Here is a 17425-nt window from a genome sequence, read left to right as displayed (position 1 = left end):
CGACAGTCTTACAGGGCTCAGTATGCAGTCATACACAGAGCATACTGAGGAACACAGTACAGGATGAACAGGTTTTAATCGCAACCAAAAAGAGAGGAAATCGGGCAGACTAGCAGCGGGTTTTGGCCGGAGTCCAGATCTCGCATACATTGCATTCACACACACACACACATCGTCTCTCCCTCTCTCTCTCTCTCTCTCTCTCTCTCTCTCTCTCTCTCTCTCTCTCTCTCTCTCTCTCTCTCTCTCTCTCTCTCTCTCTCTCTCTCTCTCTCTCTCTCTCTCTCTCTCACACACACCTTGACCTTTGACGCCCATCGCCGGAGGCGATGATAGCAATGCTACGGCAGATGCCATAGCAACTTGTGCTGGGATTGCACCATTCAACAGCTTGCAAGGCTGAAGAATTGACCGTCACTATTCAGCCTGGTCTACACCATACAGCTATTTGAAGTGACTTTTTCTGGCCAGTGAATCCCTATTTTTGGTCTTTTTTCTTTCTTTTCACACACACACACACACACACACACACACACACACACACACACACACACACACTCCCCTTCGTGCCCCTACCCGTGTCGTTGATGCCGGGTATTCAGTCATTGCAACAGTGGGTTATTCAGAATCAGGGTGTCGGTGGCTTTGGGAGTTCCCTTGGTCTCCATTTGTATATGTATGTATTTATTCAACATTTCCGGAAAGTGGCGTTGTGGAGTTTTACAGGATAATGGCCGAGTCTGTTGCCACCTCCTCACTCTGACTGATACTTTATTCCAGCAACATTTTTTTAGTATTATAGACCTGTAAAGCTGTATGCCACGGCTGTCACCATGCTGGGGACATTGCATGTACATGTGCATGACTGTATCATACTACTACACACAGTCATAATATTATACAATAGCAAACCATGATCCAGGCTGCAGGGCTATTCAGACTCAGGAAAACGCCCAGCATACCTGGCGTAGATCTACAGTACTACCTAACACAGACAAGAAGAACAACCCGGCAGTGCACTGCCAGTCTGCGGCTTGGACCTTGCACTTGCAGCTTGCCCATGTTCAAGTGACACAAGATACAGTGCTACAAGTTGTAGTTGTAGACTGTAGTGTAGTTGGTACGAAGCCAGAGGGACTTCCCCTTGCCGCTTGTCGAATCCAGTGACCAGTGTTGATAGGGCTTTTGTCCGTTTGACGTGCTGCATGCCAGTCGAGTCCGGCGACCCTTCTACAAAGACTACATGCAGTGCAGTTGCCAGTATGTTCACGTCTGGCCTGCAGCCTGGCGAACCGAAGCTTGTCCTGATGAAACGCTGACATTTGCAAAAACAAAGCGATATCAGCGAACGGAGTCATAAGAATCTGGATAGATTGTTCTGAAACATTCATACCAGTCTGAGCCTCGGATCTTCGTGCAGTGTAGCTACGGAGATCGTTGTTGTCCTTTGAAAAGGAGAGGCAGGAGAGCCAGTGAACGACAGACTGAGGCCCAGTGAGGGTAATCCTCTTTCATTCTTGGTAGTGAGATAGAGAGTCCGAGAGATGGGTGCAGCGGAGAGCTCCTCAACCACTGCATGTAAGACTATTTCGAAATTCTCAATTTTAAAATTATCTGTTGAGTGCTTGTGCGACGTCATTGCAGTGACTGAGTTCTTTGAATTGAGTACTTTTTTAGTACTCCCGGTGATTCCTGGTTTCGTACATCTGTCCCACGTCACTTCCTTTATGGCTATGATCACCCAGGGATCATCGGGAGTACTAAAAAAGTACTCTATTCAAAGAACTCGAGCCGGAGCACTTGTGCCACGTGCGCCTGCCGTGTAAAAAATGAAGTTGTTGAACTTAGCTCAGCTTCCCACGATGCGACCTGCGACGGAGCTGCGACAACCTGTGATGCATAATTTTGCAGAAAAAGTTCAAAAAGCTCTCGATCGCATCGCGTCGTAGAAGTGATGATGTGCATCACGCTTTATAGACCAGGTCACCTGAACGGTGGCAACGGCGCACTATGCTGACACGTTCTATGAAGACCAATGCCATTCCATCGAAGTATGAGCATCGGTGACTAGCAGTAATTGACCATGAAACGTGAAGACACATAAAACCCATCATTGCACATCACACACGTGCACATTGTGCAACATGCTTCCCCAAACAATCTGATGATGCCTGTCTTGTTCAATCTGCATTCTACTAGGTGAAGTGGAAAGGCCACCGGCAAAGCCGTTTGACCCGGCGGCTGTTTACGTGGCTCCGAAAGTCGACATTCCCTTGGATGAAGATGACACTCGCTACGTGAAGTCGTTTTCAATCGACCAGAAGGAAGAGTTTCAATCGGTAAGCAAGCTATGTTAGAATGCATAATACCGTTAATTTGTTTGGTGTCCCGTACTCTGCTATGTATTTTGCTGAATTGGAGTCCTGTATCCTTTCTACTCAGTCAAGCTTTAGCCGAAGATGCCCAACATTGCCTCGTGAGTCTAGAAGGGACGAAGAGTTACTCTAATTTCAGAAATTTTCGGTGCTCAATATTTTCGGTATGAGGGCAAAAGGCCTGGTTAGGTGAACAGAAATTTTCGGTACAGAGAAGCAGTTCCCTATTGGATTATGTGTGTTAGTGTTTGTTCGGTGTATTGAAAATTTAGGTATGAAACAGATTCACCGAAAGTACCGAAAATAAAAGTACACCGAAAATTTGTGAAATTACAGTACTTTTTTTTTGCTCTCTATGAACAATGCTATCGCAACTCCGATAACGAAAGTTAGGCTTGGAAGACTTCCCAATGTTGTACTTCCTTGATAAACCCAAGATTGTGTGCACGTGCGTGTGAAAAAGCCCTACCCAAAACACCACCTTCCATTATCTGTTTGAGACTATACCAGTCACAAGACGATACACTAAAACATAACCCAAGTTTAGCAATACATATCTCGAGGCACTACGTGGAGGGTCTGGGAGTATCCATACATATATTTGTGATATGCAATGCTACAGACAGCAAGCTATTTCAGCCATATGGGCCTCATCAGTACAGCTACGAGCTTTAAGTAAGCCGAGCTACCTGTCATGGTGCAAAGGAGGCACCACAGACATTAAAAGATACCTCATTGCTCTAGCGCCGGAGTGCTCTAACTACTAAAAGTAGCGTGCGATGCGTAATTCAGCAGCACTCAGCAGAGCAGCCTACCGAGAGTGCTTAACAAGTATGTTTGTAATATACGTACAATGGAGGCAAAAGGCTGTGTAGTTGTAACCTCAAGTTTCACGCATTTCAGCGATCATCGGACATCGACTTTTGGCATTGGTGAATGTCAAATGCTGCTGTCTGATGATTGCTGAAATGCGTGAAACTTCAAGTTACAGCCACACAGCCGTTCGCCTCTGTTGTGTGTGGGTGTATACTGCTCTATACATTTGAATTTTGTGCACTCTACCTCGAGCTGCCTCGACCGTCCTTGTTTATGTTTGTAATATCGGCTATCTGTTGTGCTATGTCTGCATAGTTTTTCGAGGAGTACGGTTTTGTCGTCATCCGCGATGTCCTAAGTCGTGACGAGTGCGAGGCCTCGGTCGACGACATCTGGAAGTACTTGGAAGGCAGAGGGTACCGGTATCGCGAGTGGGACGGGCCAACCGAGCATGAGAAACTCTACGGAAAGCACCCGGTGAGTCTCCCCACTCTGCTATGAGAACAAGTAATGCACACTGCAACCCCGCATGTCATCCCACTCTGCTATGATAGCAAGTAATGCATACTGCAATACTGCATGTCATCTTGGAAAACCGTCACCATGTTATTGTCTTGTATCCTTGCACAGCAAGATGAGGAACGCCCAGAAGATTTGATCAGGCGAGATGACCCGTCCACATGGAACAATGATTGGCCCCCATTGGCCAATGCTGGGTAAGTCATGAGTTGAAACTGATATCAGTTCCTAGATGGAACACAGTTCAAAAAAAGCTGTTTCTATATTTATCCACTGACGGTGTTGTTCAGAATGACGAAACGTCTGGAAAAGTATCGTAAAAAATATTCTACGTGTATCATATGTAAAGAAACAGCTGAATGGTACCGTTCACAGTTTTATTGCAATCAAACTTGCGGCCGCAAGTAAACACTAATGCTGGCTGGGCACTACTGTGAATATATCGTATCTGGATATTAATATATCACCAATCCCTTTCGCCACCTTTGTAGCTGACACATTTGGCGCAAACACAGCACAGCACAGTATATTTGCTGCTCCTTTGTAGAGTGCACATCATTGCAAACCTGATGAGGGCTATATGCCGAAACGTTGTTTTAACTACGAAAATGTGTTCGAACGTTGCAGTGTAAATAGAAGGGAGCGAGTCCGCTCCATCTGTAATTCTGTATGAAACTGCAGGAGGCCTCACCGCTTCTAATCTTGGCCTGAGAAAAGAAACACTTTTTTTTGATATTACAAGTACAATGAGAGTGGCTAACCAATAGCTTATCCAGCACTTGTACTCTTTGCAACACAATTCACCTACCAGTATAGCTCTTCTTTAGGGGGTCTTTGGTGACTCGATACCATGATTATAGTATAGGGCAGTTTTGCATGTTCTTTGGTGGCTGTGGTGATGATCATGAATCATGAATCATTATCTCACTTCTCTCTCTCTCTCTCTCTCTCTCTCTCTCTCTCTCTCTCTCTCTCTCTCTCTCTCTGCTCAGCATTCTCGGATTCCTTCCAGTTTTTACCAAGCAGGCACTGCTGAACCGGCAGAACGCCAATATCTACTCTGTGTACACCACGCTCATGAAACGAAAGGTACTATAATAATATTCTAGTGTGCGACCTGGGTACAGACACATAGTCGAGAGAAACAATGCATCGCTGTCTAAACCTCTAGTACTGTACATTGGTATTATAAGTTCTGCTGTCGACCATTCTCGTACTCCTTGACATCTGATTGCGTGATCGATCAGGGCCGGATGCTGTGCAGCCCCAGACTTTCAGATTCTGCCAGTGACCGTGCACTGATGACATAAGTTAATTAATTCATGCGATTAAATTTTGTCACACGGCGAGGAGACAATAATTTGATAACCACAATCAATAAAACTAGCTGAACCGACATTGGTGTACTTTATTCATGCAATGTAAAAACGGTGGAGACGATGTGCAATAAAACGATAAATTTTGTTATTGTATATCATTGACTGGTACAACGGTTTATGTGGATACCTATGGATGTATATGGTCCCTTACTGGCAATGCAGGATCTAATGGTGAGTCAAGACCGCTACGGATTATTTCGCCCGGTCAAAGTGGCTGGGGATCCAGAGAAAACGAATGACAAATGGAGGACGTCGTATTCCCTCCATTGGGATGTAAGTATCCTATTCGTGGTGACAGGTTTCATGCATATTCTAGTGGAAATATTTGTTTTTTAAATAAAAAGCACCAGCAACATTATTTTTTTATTGTGGATATGAACTGCATGCCATAATAAAATAGAATGTGTCCCTTCGTTGGTGCAAAGACTGTATATTATATTGTGGACTTGAAAGAGCTGAATTGCCAGTATTTTAAATCACCTGAGCCCAACCTACCTTTGATTGGGGATGCAACGAGCATGGGGCATTTTTTTGCGATCGGAGCTTTCCAAAGCGGTCTCTTCATTGCGATTCGAATTTAATGGAGCTTTCCCAATAATGTTAATGGTACATAGGCAATGAACGCTAAAGTAATTCATTGACCAGCAAACTGTGCAATGATTTCACTGGATACGCCTGTGAGTTATGTTCTGAGAAGCAAGTGTCAATGTACTGCCGAATACTCTTGTCTTGTTTGAGAAAAGGAAACATCAACGGGGGAAATGCCCAGCTTTGCAGAGGGCTTTACGTAAATATCTATAACGGTGGCTTAGTAGGAGATATGATATTGTGATAACCGCATGTAATCAGTTTGTATTGCGTGCCGTGTGGATTGCATACAGAGATTGTGCTGCTGCTGGATATGGGGTAGACACAGTCACGTACTGGTGTACGCATGCAGGTAGCGAAATGGGCGTGGGAAGGCCACTACTCACAATATTGATCTGGCATGGACTGTGTTGAATCGGCCATGCGTCATCTCATTCCATTATACATGTAGCTCTGGACATTTCACTTTATTTAATGCTAGATGGAGATTGTCATGGTGGAATCATGAAATACTTGTACCTGTATTTCGCGTGTCCTGTTTTCAATCTGTAGCTAAATCCATGGAGGCATTCATTGCGTGACGGGCACTTTGAACAGGGTGCGGTTAACGTGAAAGACGCAATGAGTAAGATCACGTACGAAGATCCTGGCCATTTCTTTGAGGAAAACAATGAGGTTGGAACTGCCGATGACGATCGGGTAAGATCATCACCGCGCGCACGCACACACACACACACACACACACACGCGCGCGCGCGCACACGCACACACACGCACACCAGACAGGACATGGTAAGTGCATGTACAGGAAAGCGTGTCTTTAATAACGGTCATTTGCTTGGTTCATCGGAATGCGGCTAAAGACAGGTGGTCTTTGTGTGTCTTTGCAGCCACTTTCTTTCACATTATCATGTGGCACTCAACAGGTCTTTGTCCCAAAGTGGGCAACTTCCATTGCTGACATGGCGCTCAATACTGCAGTTCTATTGCTCACAAACTGCTCAATACCCGGACTTCTACTGCTCACACAGTGCCCAGTACCATGCTGCAGAGCTTTCGAATGTACTGAAGTCAGAACGATTTCTTGTCTGCTACTTGAGTTTCAAGCAAAACGATCCTCAGGCAAACAACTAACGGTGACATCAAGCAGAGAAATAAAATATCTTCGAATACGCTCCTACGGTGTACAAGTTGCTGGCGAGTTGTTTTCTCTTACCCGTCCGGAACTGCCTGCCTGGCTGCATGTGCCCATCTTCTACATCTGTCTTGTCCCGTGTGATACCATTGTAGGTCAACCTGCAAGGCTTGATCAACTTTGCCGACAACTTGGTCGAGGACGGTGGCTTTCAGACGGTGGTGGGTTTTCACAAGCACATTGTCCAGTGGGCCGAGACAACCAAAGACAGCATGGGGCTGAGAATGATGGACAGGGTGAGTAGGGCCGGTGGGTGAGTAGGGCCGGTGGGTGAGTAGGGCCGGTGGGTGAGTAGGGCCGGTGGGTGAGTAGGGCCGGTGGGTGAGTAGGGCCGGTGGGTGAGTAGGGCCGGTGGGTGAGTAGGGCCGGTGGGTGAGTAGGGCCGGTGGGTGAGTAGGGCCGGTGGGTGAGTAGGGCCGGTGGGTGAGTAGGGCCGGTGGGTGAGTAGGGCCGGTGGGTGAGTAGGGCCGGTGGGTGAGTAGGGCCGGTGGGTGAGTAGGGCCGGTGGGTGAGTAGGGCCGGTGGGTGAGTAGGGCCGGTGGGTGAGTAGGGCCGGTGGGTGAGTAGGGCCGGTGGGTGAGTAGGGCCGGTGGGTGAGTAGGGCCGGTGGGTGAGTAGGGCCGGTGGGTGAGTAGGGCCGGTGGGTGAGTAGGGCCGGTGGGTGAGTAGGGCCGGTGGGTGAGTAGGGCCGGTGGGTGAGTAGGGCCGGTGGGTGAGTAGGGCCGGTGGGTGAGTAGGGCCGGTGGGTGAGTAGGGCCGGTGGGTGAGTAGGGCCGGTAGTAACAGGGGTCTACTACTGGGCACGTGTAGTCTGAGTGATGACCAGTTTGCAAACAACCATGTGCTATTTTCCTTGCTTGCCCATTTCGGTGCTAAGCAATGCTATTTTGGCTTGTTCAGCTCTTGCTTACTGTTTTGCAGACTCCCATTCAACTTTTGCTATGGCTGTGCTATCGTGTAGAGTTTCGTACCCATAGATTGCGAGGACCCTCTGTACAAGCAAGCGCAGCGCGTGTCCATGCGTGCCGGCAGTATTGTGGTGTGGGACCAGCGCATGGCACACGGCAGTGCACCCAACAGCAGCTCTAACCTGAGGTAAGTAGCTCTGAGAGCAGGATGCCAAGGGGAACTCCCTGATGGCCGCCTGAACTGTGCAGCTTCTGGCAAAGCCAAGCTCAAACACGAAATAGAACGCAATTCCAATCTTCTGACCATACCAAACTTTTCACGCAGTCCTTATCAGGAAGAATGCCGTAGAAACCAAGTACAGCTGCGTGCTAGGTATCCAGCACCCTCCACTGGACCATGTTGGATAAATGAATACCGGTATCCTCCACTGGACCATGTTGGATTGGGTATCCAGCACCCTCCACTGAACCATATTGGATAAATGAATACCGGTATCCTGGATAACTGAAGCTGCATAGTCATCTTGTGTTCACGGTTCACACATCAAACGGACAGTAAAACATGATTGTACCTGTATGTTGGTGCTCTGTTACTGGTGTTACCAACAGTCCATAAACAAGAGTATGCAACTGTGATCTCTTTTCTATGGGCCAGATGCGCGGCATGCTGCCTTCATTACATCATTCAGCTGCAGTCCGCGCACTGCGGAAAATTAAGCACTGCACTTTCCCTCTGGTTTGAAATGAACTTTCGTGTGGAACTGGAGTTCATGCGCCAAAATTCAGAGATCGCATAGGTGCTGGAATGAATCGAGCAAAAACTGATGGGCTGGCACGAGAAATTGTGGGTTTGAGTGCATGCTTTCAGAGCGTGGTGAAGGCAAGTTACGTAATGAAGGCAGCGCGCCGCGCACTGACCCATAACCACAGTTGCATACGCTTGTTTATGCACTCTTGATATTACCCAGAGCCGGTCGCCCTGCTCATCTCTACAGACTCTCTTGTACTTGTATGTAACGGTACTGACGCCGCATCAAGGCAACATTCATGGTGCTCACTGTCCACATGGAAGTTGGACTGTAATTTAGCATAAATGTGCTGTGCTGCGCTGATGAGTCCACAAAGGACGAAACAGTTCTGTCCGCAGACTGAGTGTAATTTAGCATAAAAAAATGTCAGTGTCAGTGCGCTGCTGGATAAGCGACGTGCCGGATATCTGACCACCGGATAAACAACTTTGAACTGTATACTACAGAAGAGAGATTGGAAGCTGTGTCGCAACTCTGAGTTTCACGTATTACTACGATCATCAGGCAATGAACTGTATTCTATAATTATTGAATGTTTTGTCGAAACAGTTCTAGAAAATGATTCAAAAAAACTTAGAGACCTCTTAAAAACGATATCAAATGAGTTATAAATGATATTCTTGTTGCAAGGACTTCAAGGATTGTATCTGGCAAACCTACTTATATAGTGTGCCATATGTTTTGAGTCATTTGTGCACCAAAATGTGAGTGTTTGTGTGTGTGTGTGTGTGTGTGTGTTTGTGTGTGTTTGCACGTGCGTAGATTCTGCCAGTTCATGAAGATGTTCCCCGCTCTGGACTTGGACACAACTCAAGCAAAGAATAGAGCCAAGGTTGTACAGGGCAAGGTATGTACCTGCGTTGTTAGTCAACAGTGTACGGGTGACGTTCAATGCCCGCTGCCATCACAGTGTAAATGTGTTGTGCTCAACCACCTACTTCTGACTGGAAGTGCCGCATATTCATGCAATTACCAACTTGCAGCTGATCTTGAGATAGCTCGCTTACATCATTGCCAAATCAAGAAAGTCATGCTTGTCGTCTTATCAGCGAGCACAACTTCCTTCCTTAAAGCACCTTGCCATGTCGACACATTGCCTTGTCCAGGAGCTTTGCTTTGACAATGAGTGTGCCAGTTGTATTGCCTATCTCCTCGCAAGCATCCTCACAGGAGTACATATAGTGGTGTGATATTCTGTCTAGTGCAAGTACTGTGACTCACGAGATGGCAAGTACCTTATTCTCCGGAGTATTTTAAACCCAGCTGGAGTATGAGCCGCACACAGGTTTTTTTGTCACAAAATACAGACATCTGCCCTGCTTATCACCGTCAATTTGACCATCGAACATACGCCATGCTGACTGTCTTTTTTTTTAGGTGAATCACTGTTGTTTGAAATGCGGCTTATATTCCTGAAAATACAGTAAGTAAAAATTGTACTTTGTCTTTGCCGGGTTTGTGCACTCGTTTTTTGTTGTTGTTCAGGTGGACCTTGCTTCAGTTGAACTATCGGATGTCGGCAAGTGCCTGTTTGGACTGAAACCATGGCAGTGACCCTGTCGACACTGAGGTCTTCTTGTGTCCCCGGCAGCCAAGCGATTTCCCCAACTCTTAACTATGTGATTCAAGACAAAGTTGGGTGCTTCCCGTACCTGAAATGTTGATGGTGATCGTGATTGGTAATTAGGTGAGGAGATTTCACAACTGCATAGCTGTTAGTTTTTACTCACTTTTCAGGCAATCTGCTGTACTGCTCAATTAATTCCGAACAAACAAGTCAACGCCACAGCGGGCACTGTGCAGCCCTACACTTTGAAAAGAACACAGGGATGTGAAGTGGTGCAGGGCGGAACTCAGTAACGGTCAAGCGATCGGATTTCGCTGAGCAGGACTGTAGTATCTAGCGTTCCTTGTAGTATTACGTCTAGGGCAACCATACACATCTCGACTTCACTGACATTCACAACGATGTACACGTAGAAATATGTTTGAGCTGACAAGTATCCTGCACTTTAGTTGATCTCACAAGATCCTGAAATTCTTGTCAATTACCCCGGAAAAATCATGTATCCAAGTCTTGTTATTGGATCACTTATCTAGTTCAGTAGTGGTCTTTGTTGGTTCTAGGAGTATTCCTACATTCAAACATGACTGGCACAGTGGTCTTCTGTATGCACCATGCCCGGCCATGCCCATTGCATTCATGCTCTGCGCTCCTTGGATCATTTTTAATAATGAAACATGAGTGAAATATGAAATTAATTTTAACATCACATCTTTTTTTCCAATTACCCTGGTAAACACTTTCATTCCGCCAACAGGCTCTTGGCTGCACAAAATGAATGACATTTTTGCCAATATTTCGCCTGACATCAGTTCATTGATGAGGAAGGGAAGATGAGCATGAACCATTTTAAAGTTATTAATTAGTGTTGAAACGAGCGTATCTATAACAAACGAGCGATCAGTTCCACTAACGAGCAAGCTATCGAGCGAGCTAACGAGTTTCATTGATGTGGCAAATATGATTATTTTTTTGAATATTTTTTTTCTAAGTTCGATTTTTTTCAGCTGGTTCAAATTATCACCGCCGGCATTTGGGGTTGCTGCTGCTTCACTTCGGACTGCTGTTTGGTGTCGAGATGTCTTTTCAGCGCCGTCGTCGATTAGCCTTTGTAAGAATAGACCGTTTTGCAAAGATTGCAAGTAGCCCTGGTCTTCGCTGCATCGCGGGAGAAAACTTCCAAACGACTGAGCGTAACTCTCACTCGAATGGAGAGGTGACCGAAGCATATCCTGCGACAGGTCAGCAGATGCGGAACAAGACATCAGTAGAGTCCACCAAAGCTGCAACGACAACTGAAACAACTCAAGTGTCGTGCAGGCATACAGTCACCTGTAACTGCGAGTGATTTTCACTTTGCGAGGGACTGGACTCTCGATCGACCAGGGAATCGTAAAATATTTTACGACTCCCCGGTCGACATGTACTGCCATGTGTACGGAGTACGGTGTACCATGGTGTACGGTGTTCGTTAGTGCAAACGAGCTGGCCGCACAAACGAGCCGAGTTTCTGGCGAGCGAGCTAACGAGTATCCGGTGAGATCGTTTCAACACTATTATTAATACAGCCAGAAGAATGACCTGGAACCCACACATCTTGGTCATACAACTGGCAAGAAAACGGACAGTCTTCACTTGTAAGTTCACTTGGAGTTGGAGAGTTCCTAGAAAAATTTCTATATACATTGTATTATCATGACATTCTGTTATCATGAAAGAAAGTTGAAACATTTCGGAGTAAAATTTCTTTCTCTCTCTCTCCGGAGCTCCCCTCTTTTTTTACCTCCCCTTTTCCTATTTTTTTCTCTTTCTCTCTTTAGGAATATTTTAATTTTACTATTGTGAAAGAACTTTCTTGAAAATCCATGATAACGTGATCAGGAAGATGCTTAGAAAAAACCCAAAGTCAACCCATGCTCACAAGCAATTATTACTTCACTACAATGATTTTCTCGTCCGTATTTTCCTTCTATGGTTACATTCGCGCTTTAGGGCGAGTCACATGCATGGCTATTTGAAATAATTATACTTTCGTATTCTCTTTGACTTTTAGTGACGAAAAGTTAATTAAACCACTGATGATTGTCACGAGAAAACGTTCTGGTTACTCTTCATTAGACTCTCTGCTATGAAGATGACATTGCCTTGTTTGTCATTGGAATGGACTTTTCTGTTATGCTACAACCAGGACCTTCAGGATGATCTTACTGTCCTGGAGCTCCACTGAGATCTCAAGGGACTCAACATGAACCCGGACAAACTCCCCCCCCCCCCCCCCCGTGCTTGATTCTGTGGTCACCACGCTACCCAGCGCTGCACTTCCCAAGGCCCTTGATTTGAAAATGAAGCGCTTTCTCCCCCTACCCCGGCGCTGCCAAATATTGGATTCTTCCGGCAGGGTTTCTAGCAGAATCAGGGGTTTCTGGAGACCATGCAGAAGGTGGCAGTTAAGTTAACTGGCAGTGAAGCGATTTGCTGAAGCAGAAATGCTAGTTTTTATGCGCATGCACCACATGCATGCAGCGCACACACAGTACGTACACGTACATTTACATTGTACATTGACAACTCTTCCGCACACATCCCTGCCCACAGCAATGGGCTTGAAAACAGCTCAGCGGATTGTACTTGCGGTGCATTCGCCTCCGTCCACAAACCCTTGAAACACTTGATCATACTGGTCTAGACTGTGTGCACCTTCACTTCCTGTCCCTAGGCTACAGACAGGCTACAGCGTAGCTTACAGATGTACATGGGAAAATGTTCTCGTGGCCACGGACGTGAAATCTTCCCTGACCTATGCCTGGTGGATCGTTAAACAATCTCACTCTTAGTTTGTGGGGAAAAAAATGGTGGACAGTGATCTTACAATTCGCGATCGTTCACTTTGAGTCCGACGTTTTCCAAATTTTCGATAATGGTGAACACTGAACAGCGGCGAGATCTTCGACTTGCTGTGGCTAGCCTCGACTGTATCGCGAAAGCCATCTGTGGAGAGAGCTGACACAGATATCATGCACTGAAGCCAAAACTAGGGCAAAAGACCCGAGTCTCACGAGGCCTAAAGACTGAGTAAAGTGCAGTAGTTTCGGCTGACCGCACTAGGATATGAGGCGGTCTGAAGAAGCCATCAGTTTGTTCCAAGCGGGGATATCGTTGACCGAAGTGGACGACGTCAGGCTTATACCTGGGGAAGGATCAAAACGTCTGACAAACCCTTGCGGCCTTGGCTCTTCAATGACACGAGTCTACCATGCACATGTGTGACCTGAAGACATACCCTTGGCCTTGGCTCTTCGATGACACTACCATGACACTACCATGCCCATGTGTGACCTGAAGTACAGGCGTTACTGTTTCCTTCATGTCTTGCATATGCCGAGGACGTGGTACTGTGTTTGGTGACTCAACCTTCTCTAGCTGGATCGGCAAACGGGAGCCCTTATGGCCAGGCTCGATTGGATAATCAAAGCTCCCCTGGGAAGGCTTGAAAGAATGCTCGCAGCTGTGCAAGTATGGAAGTGAAGACTGCCTTGGATTGATTCCATTTGGCATACGAGTACATACCACTTAAAAATTAATAAAAGTCAGTCCAATCTTGCCACCAATCCAAAGCAGGACACCTACACCTATATGCAATGTATACACAGGCAAGTGTCTCCCATGTAAATGTATACAAATGTTTTGGTCCAAAGCAGGACGGTTGGACAGCCTGTAATATTTATATCTCGCTGCCTGGGTTGTGCGCTGTACTGCAGTGGCCACCTGGCATGGCACTACTACGGTAGTACTGTACCAGGAGTATACAAGCACATGTAATACTTTTAAAAAGCTCCCATGCTGTTACTAAGGCCATTATACTCTTGGTTGTACTCACATACACAATCATCAATGTCACGTTCATGCATATCACACAGCCATCGTGTCGCCGTACATTCATGATGGCTCTAAGGATGCGAACGTGACCTCAAATGGTGAGCCAAGGTCGGAGAGTCCGATGGAGTAGGTCCTTGTCTGTCGAAGGGTGTATGGTTGGTGTTGACGTTGTGTTGCAAGATGTGCTTGTTGCAGGTGGGTGGGGAGGTTTGGTGGTGGATGTCCCATGCTAGTAGGGTTTGCTTAACAAGGACTCGACGGTCGTGAGCTAAGGGTGGGAAGCTTTGCGTGATGGAGGAGGGAACTGTGGTGAACTGGTGCAAAGAGGGGAATCCGAAGGCAGCGTTAGAGCCCACCAACTAAATCCGATCTGGAACAGTGACGGGTGCACGATCTAGCACAAAACTGACAAAGAGGAACCGTCTGTTGTTATCGCCAAAGTCGCTACAACCTCTTCTATTCATACATGTACTTTGGAGTAATTGACAATGAATACTTTACATTTTTACATTCCACAGCAAGATGTAATGCGTTTTCCTGAGCACTGAGCAGAGATACTGCTAATGGAGATGAAGGCTGCTTAGACAGGTGCCATGGAGCTAAACCGGCAAAAGACCTAATCCGCCAAGGAGAGCTAGCTTGATGAGAGATCCAAGCCCGCTGATCCAGTATGGGAGTGCAGAGAATGAACGGCATGTGTACATTGCATAATTATAAGTGTGTATTACTTTTTTTAGGAGAGGTCGGAGGCGGATAATTATTTCCAAACGAAGGTAAGTACATGACGTATCAGTTCGCAAGTATCCACGCAAACACATTATTATTATTAATAATTTGAAACTCGGGTATGACAGAGTACTGAGACATTCGACGTCCTGACACCTAGCTTCAACACATCTCCGTAGCGCTAACCGACAGCCTTCCAACTTGGAAGGTTCAAGGTTATGGAAAGACCAAAGTTGGAAGGCTGTCGGTTAGCGCTACGGAGATGTGTTGAAGCTAGGTGTCAGGACGTCGAATGTCTCAGTACTATGTCAGTTTTGTGCCTAGTTGTTGCACTTTCTGACTGTATATAGTATCTAGTTACAGTGGTGGAGAGTTACTCTTAACTCGTTTCCATATGTCCTTTTCCTTTCTACTATTATTAATTCAACATCTCCTGGCTCGTCAGAAGACTGCCAATATATATGAGAAGTCGGGTGGTAGCCAACCACGGCGAACTGAATAATAAGGAGAGAAACAAAGAGAGTACTGCAAGGGGAGGCATGACGAAAATGGTGAGATTATTTAGGACGAAGAAGCTGAAGCTTGAACTCCTTAATGTCTGTGCATGCTTTAAGGCTAGTTGGCAGGGAAGACCAGAGAGTGTACGCAGAGAAGATAGGAGATTTCAGAAACAGGGAGGTATTGGCACGGGATAATGAGAAGGAATGACGTGTTGATCTGGTGGACACAAACCAGTTATACTAAGCAAAGTGTTTTGGAGCCAGGTCCAATAAGATCATGTGTACAAGGATGCAAAGATGTTGCTGGTGTCGCTCTAAGAGGGGAGATACTGAAGCTAAACTGTAGAGACGTTGGGAGGAGAATGTTTGATTTTTGCGAAACAGGATTTTTAGAAGCAGACGCTGGTGTATTTCCAGAGTTTGAACAAGGGCCTGAGACAGACCGCACCACGCTGTGTCACAGTAATCAAATATAGGTAGGATATACGACGTAAAGAACAATTTTCGGCAATGGTCATTATACCGTACATACAGTCAAATAGGGCATTTGCTATAATATCCAAACGTTTTCGTTCCCTTCTCATCAAGTATCAAGGATGTATTATTAGTCTTACCGGTGTGTATTATTAGTCTTACCGGTGTGTATTATTAGTCTTACCGGTGTGTATTATTAGTCTTACCGGTATGTACATGTATTATTATTTAAAACAATTTTGAGTAGACTACCTAAAGAAGACCATTGGCCGAAACGTTGTATATAATGGAATGGTTCGGAAATTTGCAGACTATTGTGGAATGGGTGAGTTCACCCTATTGTGTCTACTATGTCAACTATGAAACTGCAGGAAACCTCCAAACTTCTTCTCAATTTTGAGTAGACACCACAATACAAGTAAAAGAAAGCATGCTGCATGTACCGATACATGTACATGTATATGAGTAAATGATGTGAACATGCACTGATGATACTATCATTGGTGACGAAATACAGTGTACAGTCGTCCCTCTCTAATCCGGCACTTTATAATCCAGCACCCTCGATAAACCAGCACAATTTTCAGTAGCCAAAATATCCTCTTCATGCACATTGCAGCAGTAAATCAGATTTGTTAATCCAGCACCCTCCCTAATCCAGCAGATTTTCGTGGCACAAATGGTGCCGGATTATAGAGGGACCACTGTACTTGGTTTGATTACACAGTCATACATGTAGATGTGCATGCACATGAAGAGTGCAATGACTGGTGTCAGAACGGTATGGAATCCAGCCAGAATGCGAGTGTGAGATCGCCTAATCACTGCCCACCGCCCGTCGAACAAGACCAGAGGTCGAGTGCCAGTGTTTCCATAACAAATACATGTAAGTGAAATGGACTCGGATGGAGAGCCAAGAATAAATTTATAGAAAAGAAAAAGAACCAAGGAACTACAAGTTACGCTATTATGTCCACTAACACCACCAGTTACTGAACAATCAGCTCATGGCATTACATTGCAGTTAGCTGTAGAACGTCAGTACCGTCGGTCAGTGTCTTGCAATGTTATCGCATGAGCTGATTGTTTAGTAACTGGTGGTGTTAGTGGAGATTATAGCGTAACTTGTAGCTCCTTGGTCCTTTTTCTTTTCTGCAAATGAAATAATTGTGAAATACGCCCACGCCTGTACACGCCTGTCAAACGACGTTTCGTGAATAGTGATTCGTACACGCGTACAGGGCTGAGATTGCAACATGAACAGGAATACACTGTAGTTGAGTGTATTTCTCACTTAACACCCACTTGGATTCCTTCCAACTGCCCATGTCAGACTCAGATACACAATGTGTGTGTCGTGATGGGTTATTGCGCTTTCTGACTTGTCCCTACTCTCTAGCTCTGCTGACCACTCATAATAAAATGAGTGATTTACGAGATTACATCGAATCCTCCAGCTAGCCAATCGCACTCTACTCCAGCTGGAAGTGGAACGTAGTAAATTAACTGACTGTATAAATTAGTCTACTGACACTGTATGTACATGTACACGTACCTGTATCTAGCATGCCCCACACCCCCGGCATTGGTTCAATACAATGTCAATGGTTGGCAGGATGGGTCCGAGCGCGAGCCCAGCCTGCCGCAGGATTGCGCATGAAAGAGAGTCGCTTGAAAAGGCAAAGCGTCTTCCTAT

The 17425-nt window shown here is 45.8% G+C and overlaps 1 protein-coding gene across 1 annotated transcript; it reads left to right on the top strand.

Annotated features, from left to right (window-relative positions):
* The first annotated feature begins 1259 nt into the window (after positions 1–1259).
* Positions 1260–12272, top strand: LOC135809946 (putative phytanoyl-CoA dioxygenase). The gene is made up of 11 exons (XM_065323394.1): positions 1260–1578; positions 2200–2339; positions 3507–3668; positions 3822–3907; positions 4703–4799; positions 5252–5362; positions 6230–6376; positions 6968–7108; positions 7834–7967; positions 9352–9436; positions 10075–12272. Exons 1-11 carry the CDS (start codon positions 1545–1547, stop codon positions 10141–10143), a joined length of 1206 nt encoding a protein of 401 aa, XP_065179466.1. The 5' UTR covers positions 1260–1544; the 3' UTR covers positions 10144–12272.
* The last annotated feature ends 5153 nt before the right edge of the window (positions 12273–17425 follow it).

This window comes from Sycon ciliatum, chromosome 2 (genome assembly GCF_964019385.1).
Source record: "Sycon ciliatum chromosome 2, ocSycCili1.1, whole genome shotgun sequence".
Classification (NCBI taxonomy): domain Eukaryota; kingdom Metazoa; phylum Porifera; class Calcarea; order Leucosolenida; family Sycettidae; genus Sycon; species Sycon ciliatum.
The sequence above is the reverse complement of the archived record's forward strand: the minus strand, read 5'-3'. Positions and strand labels throughout refer to the sequence as shown.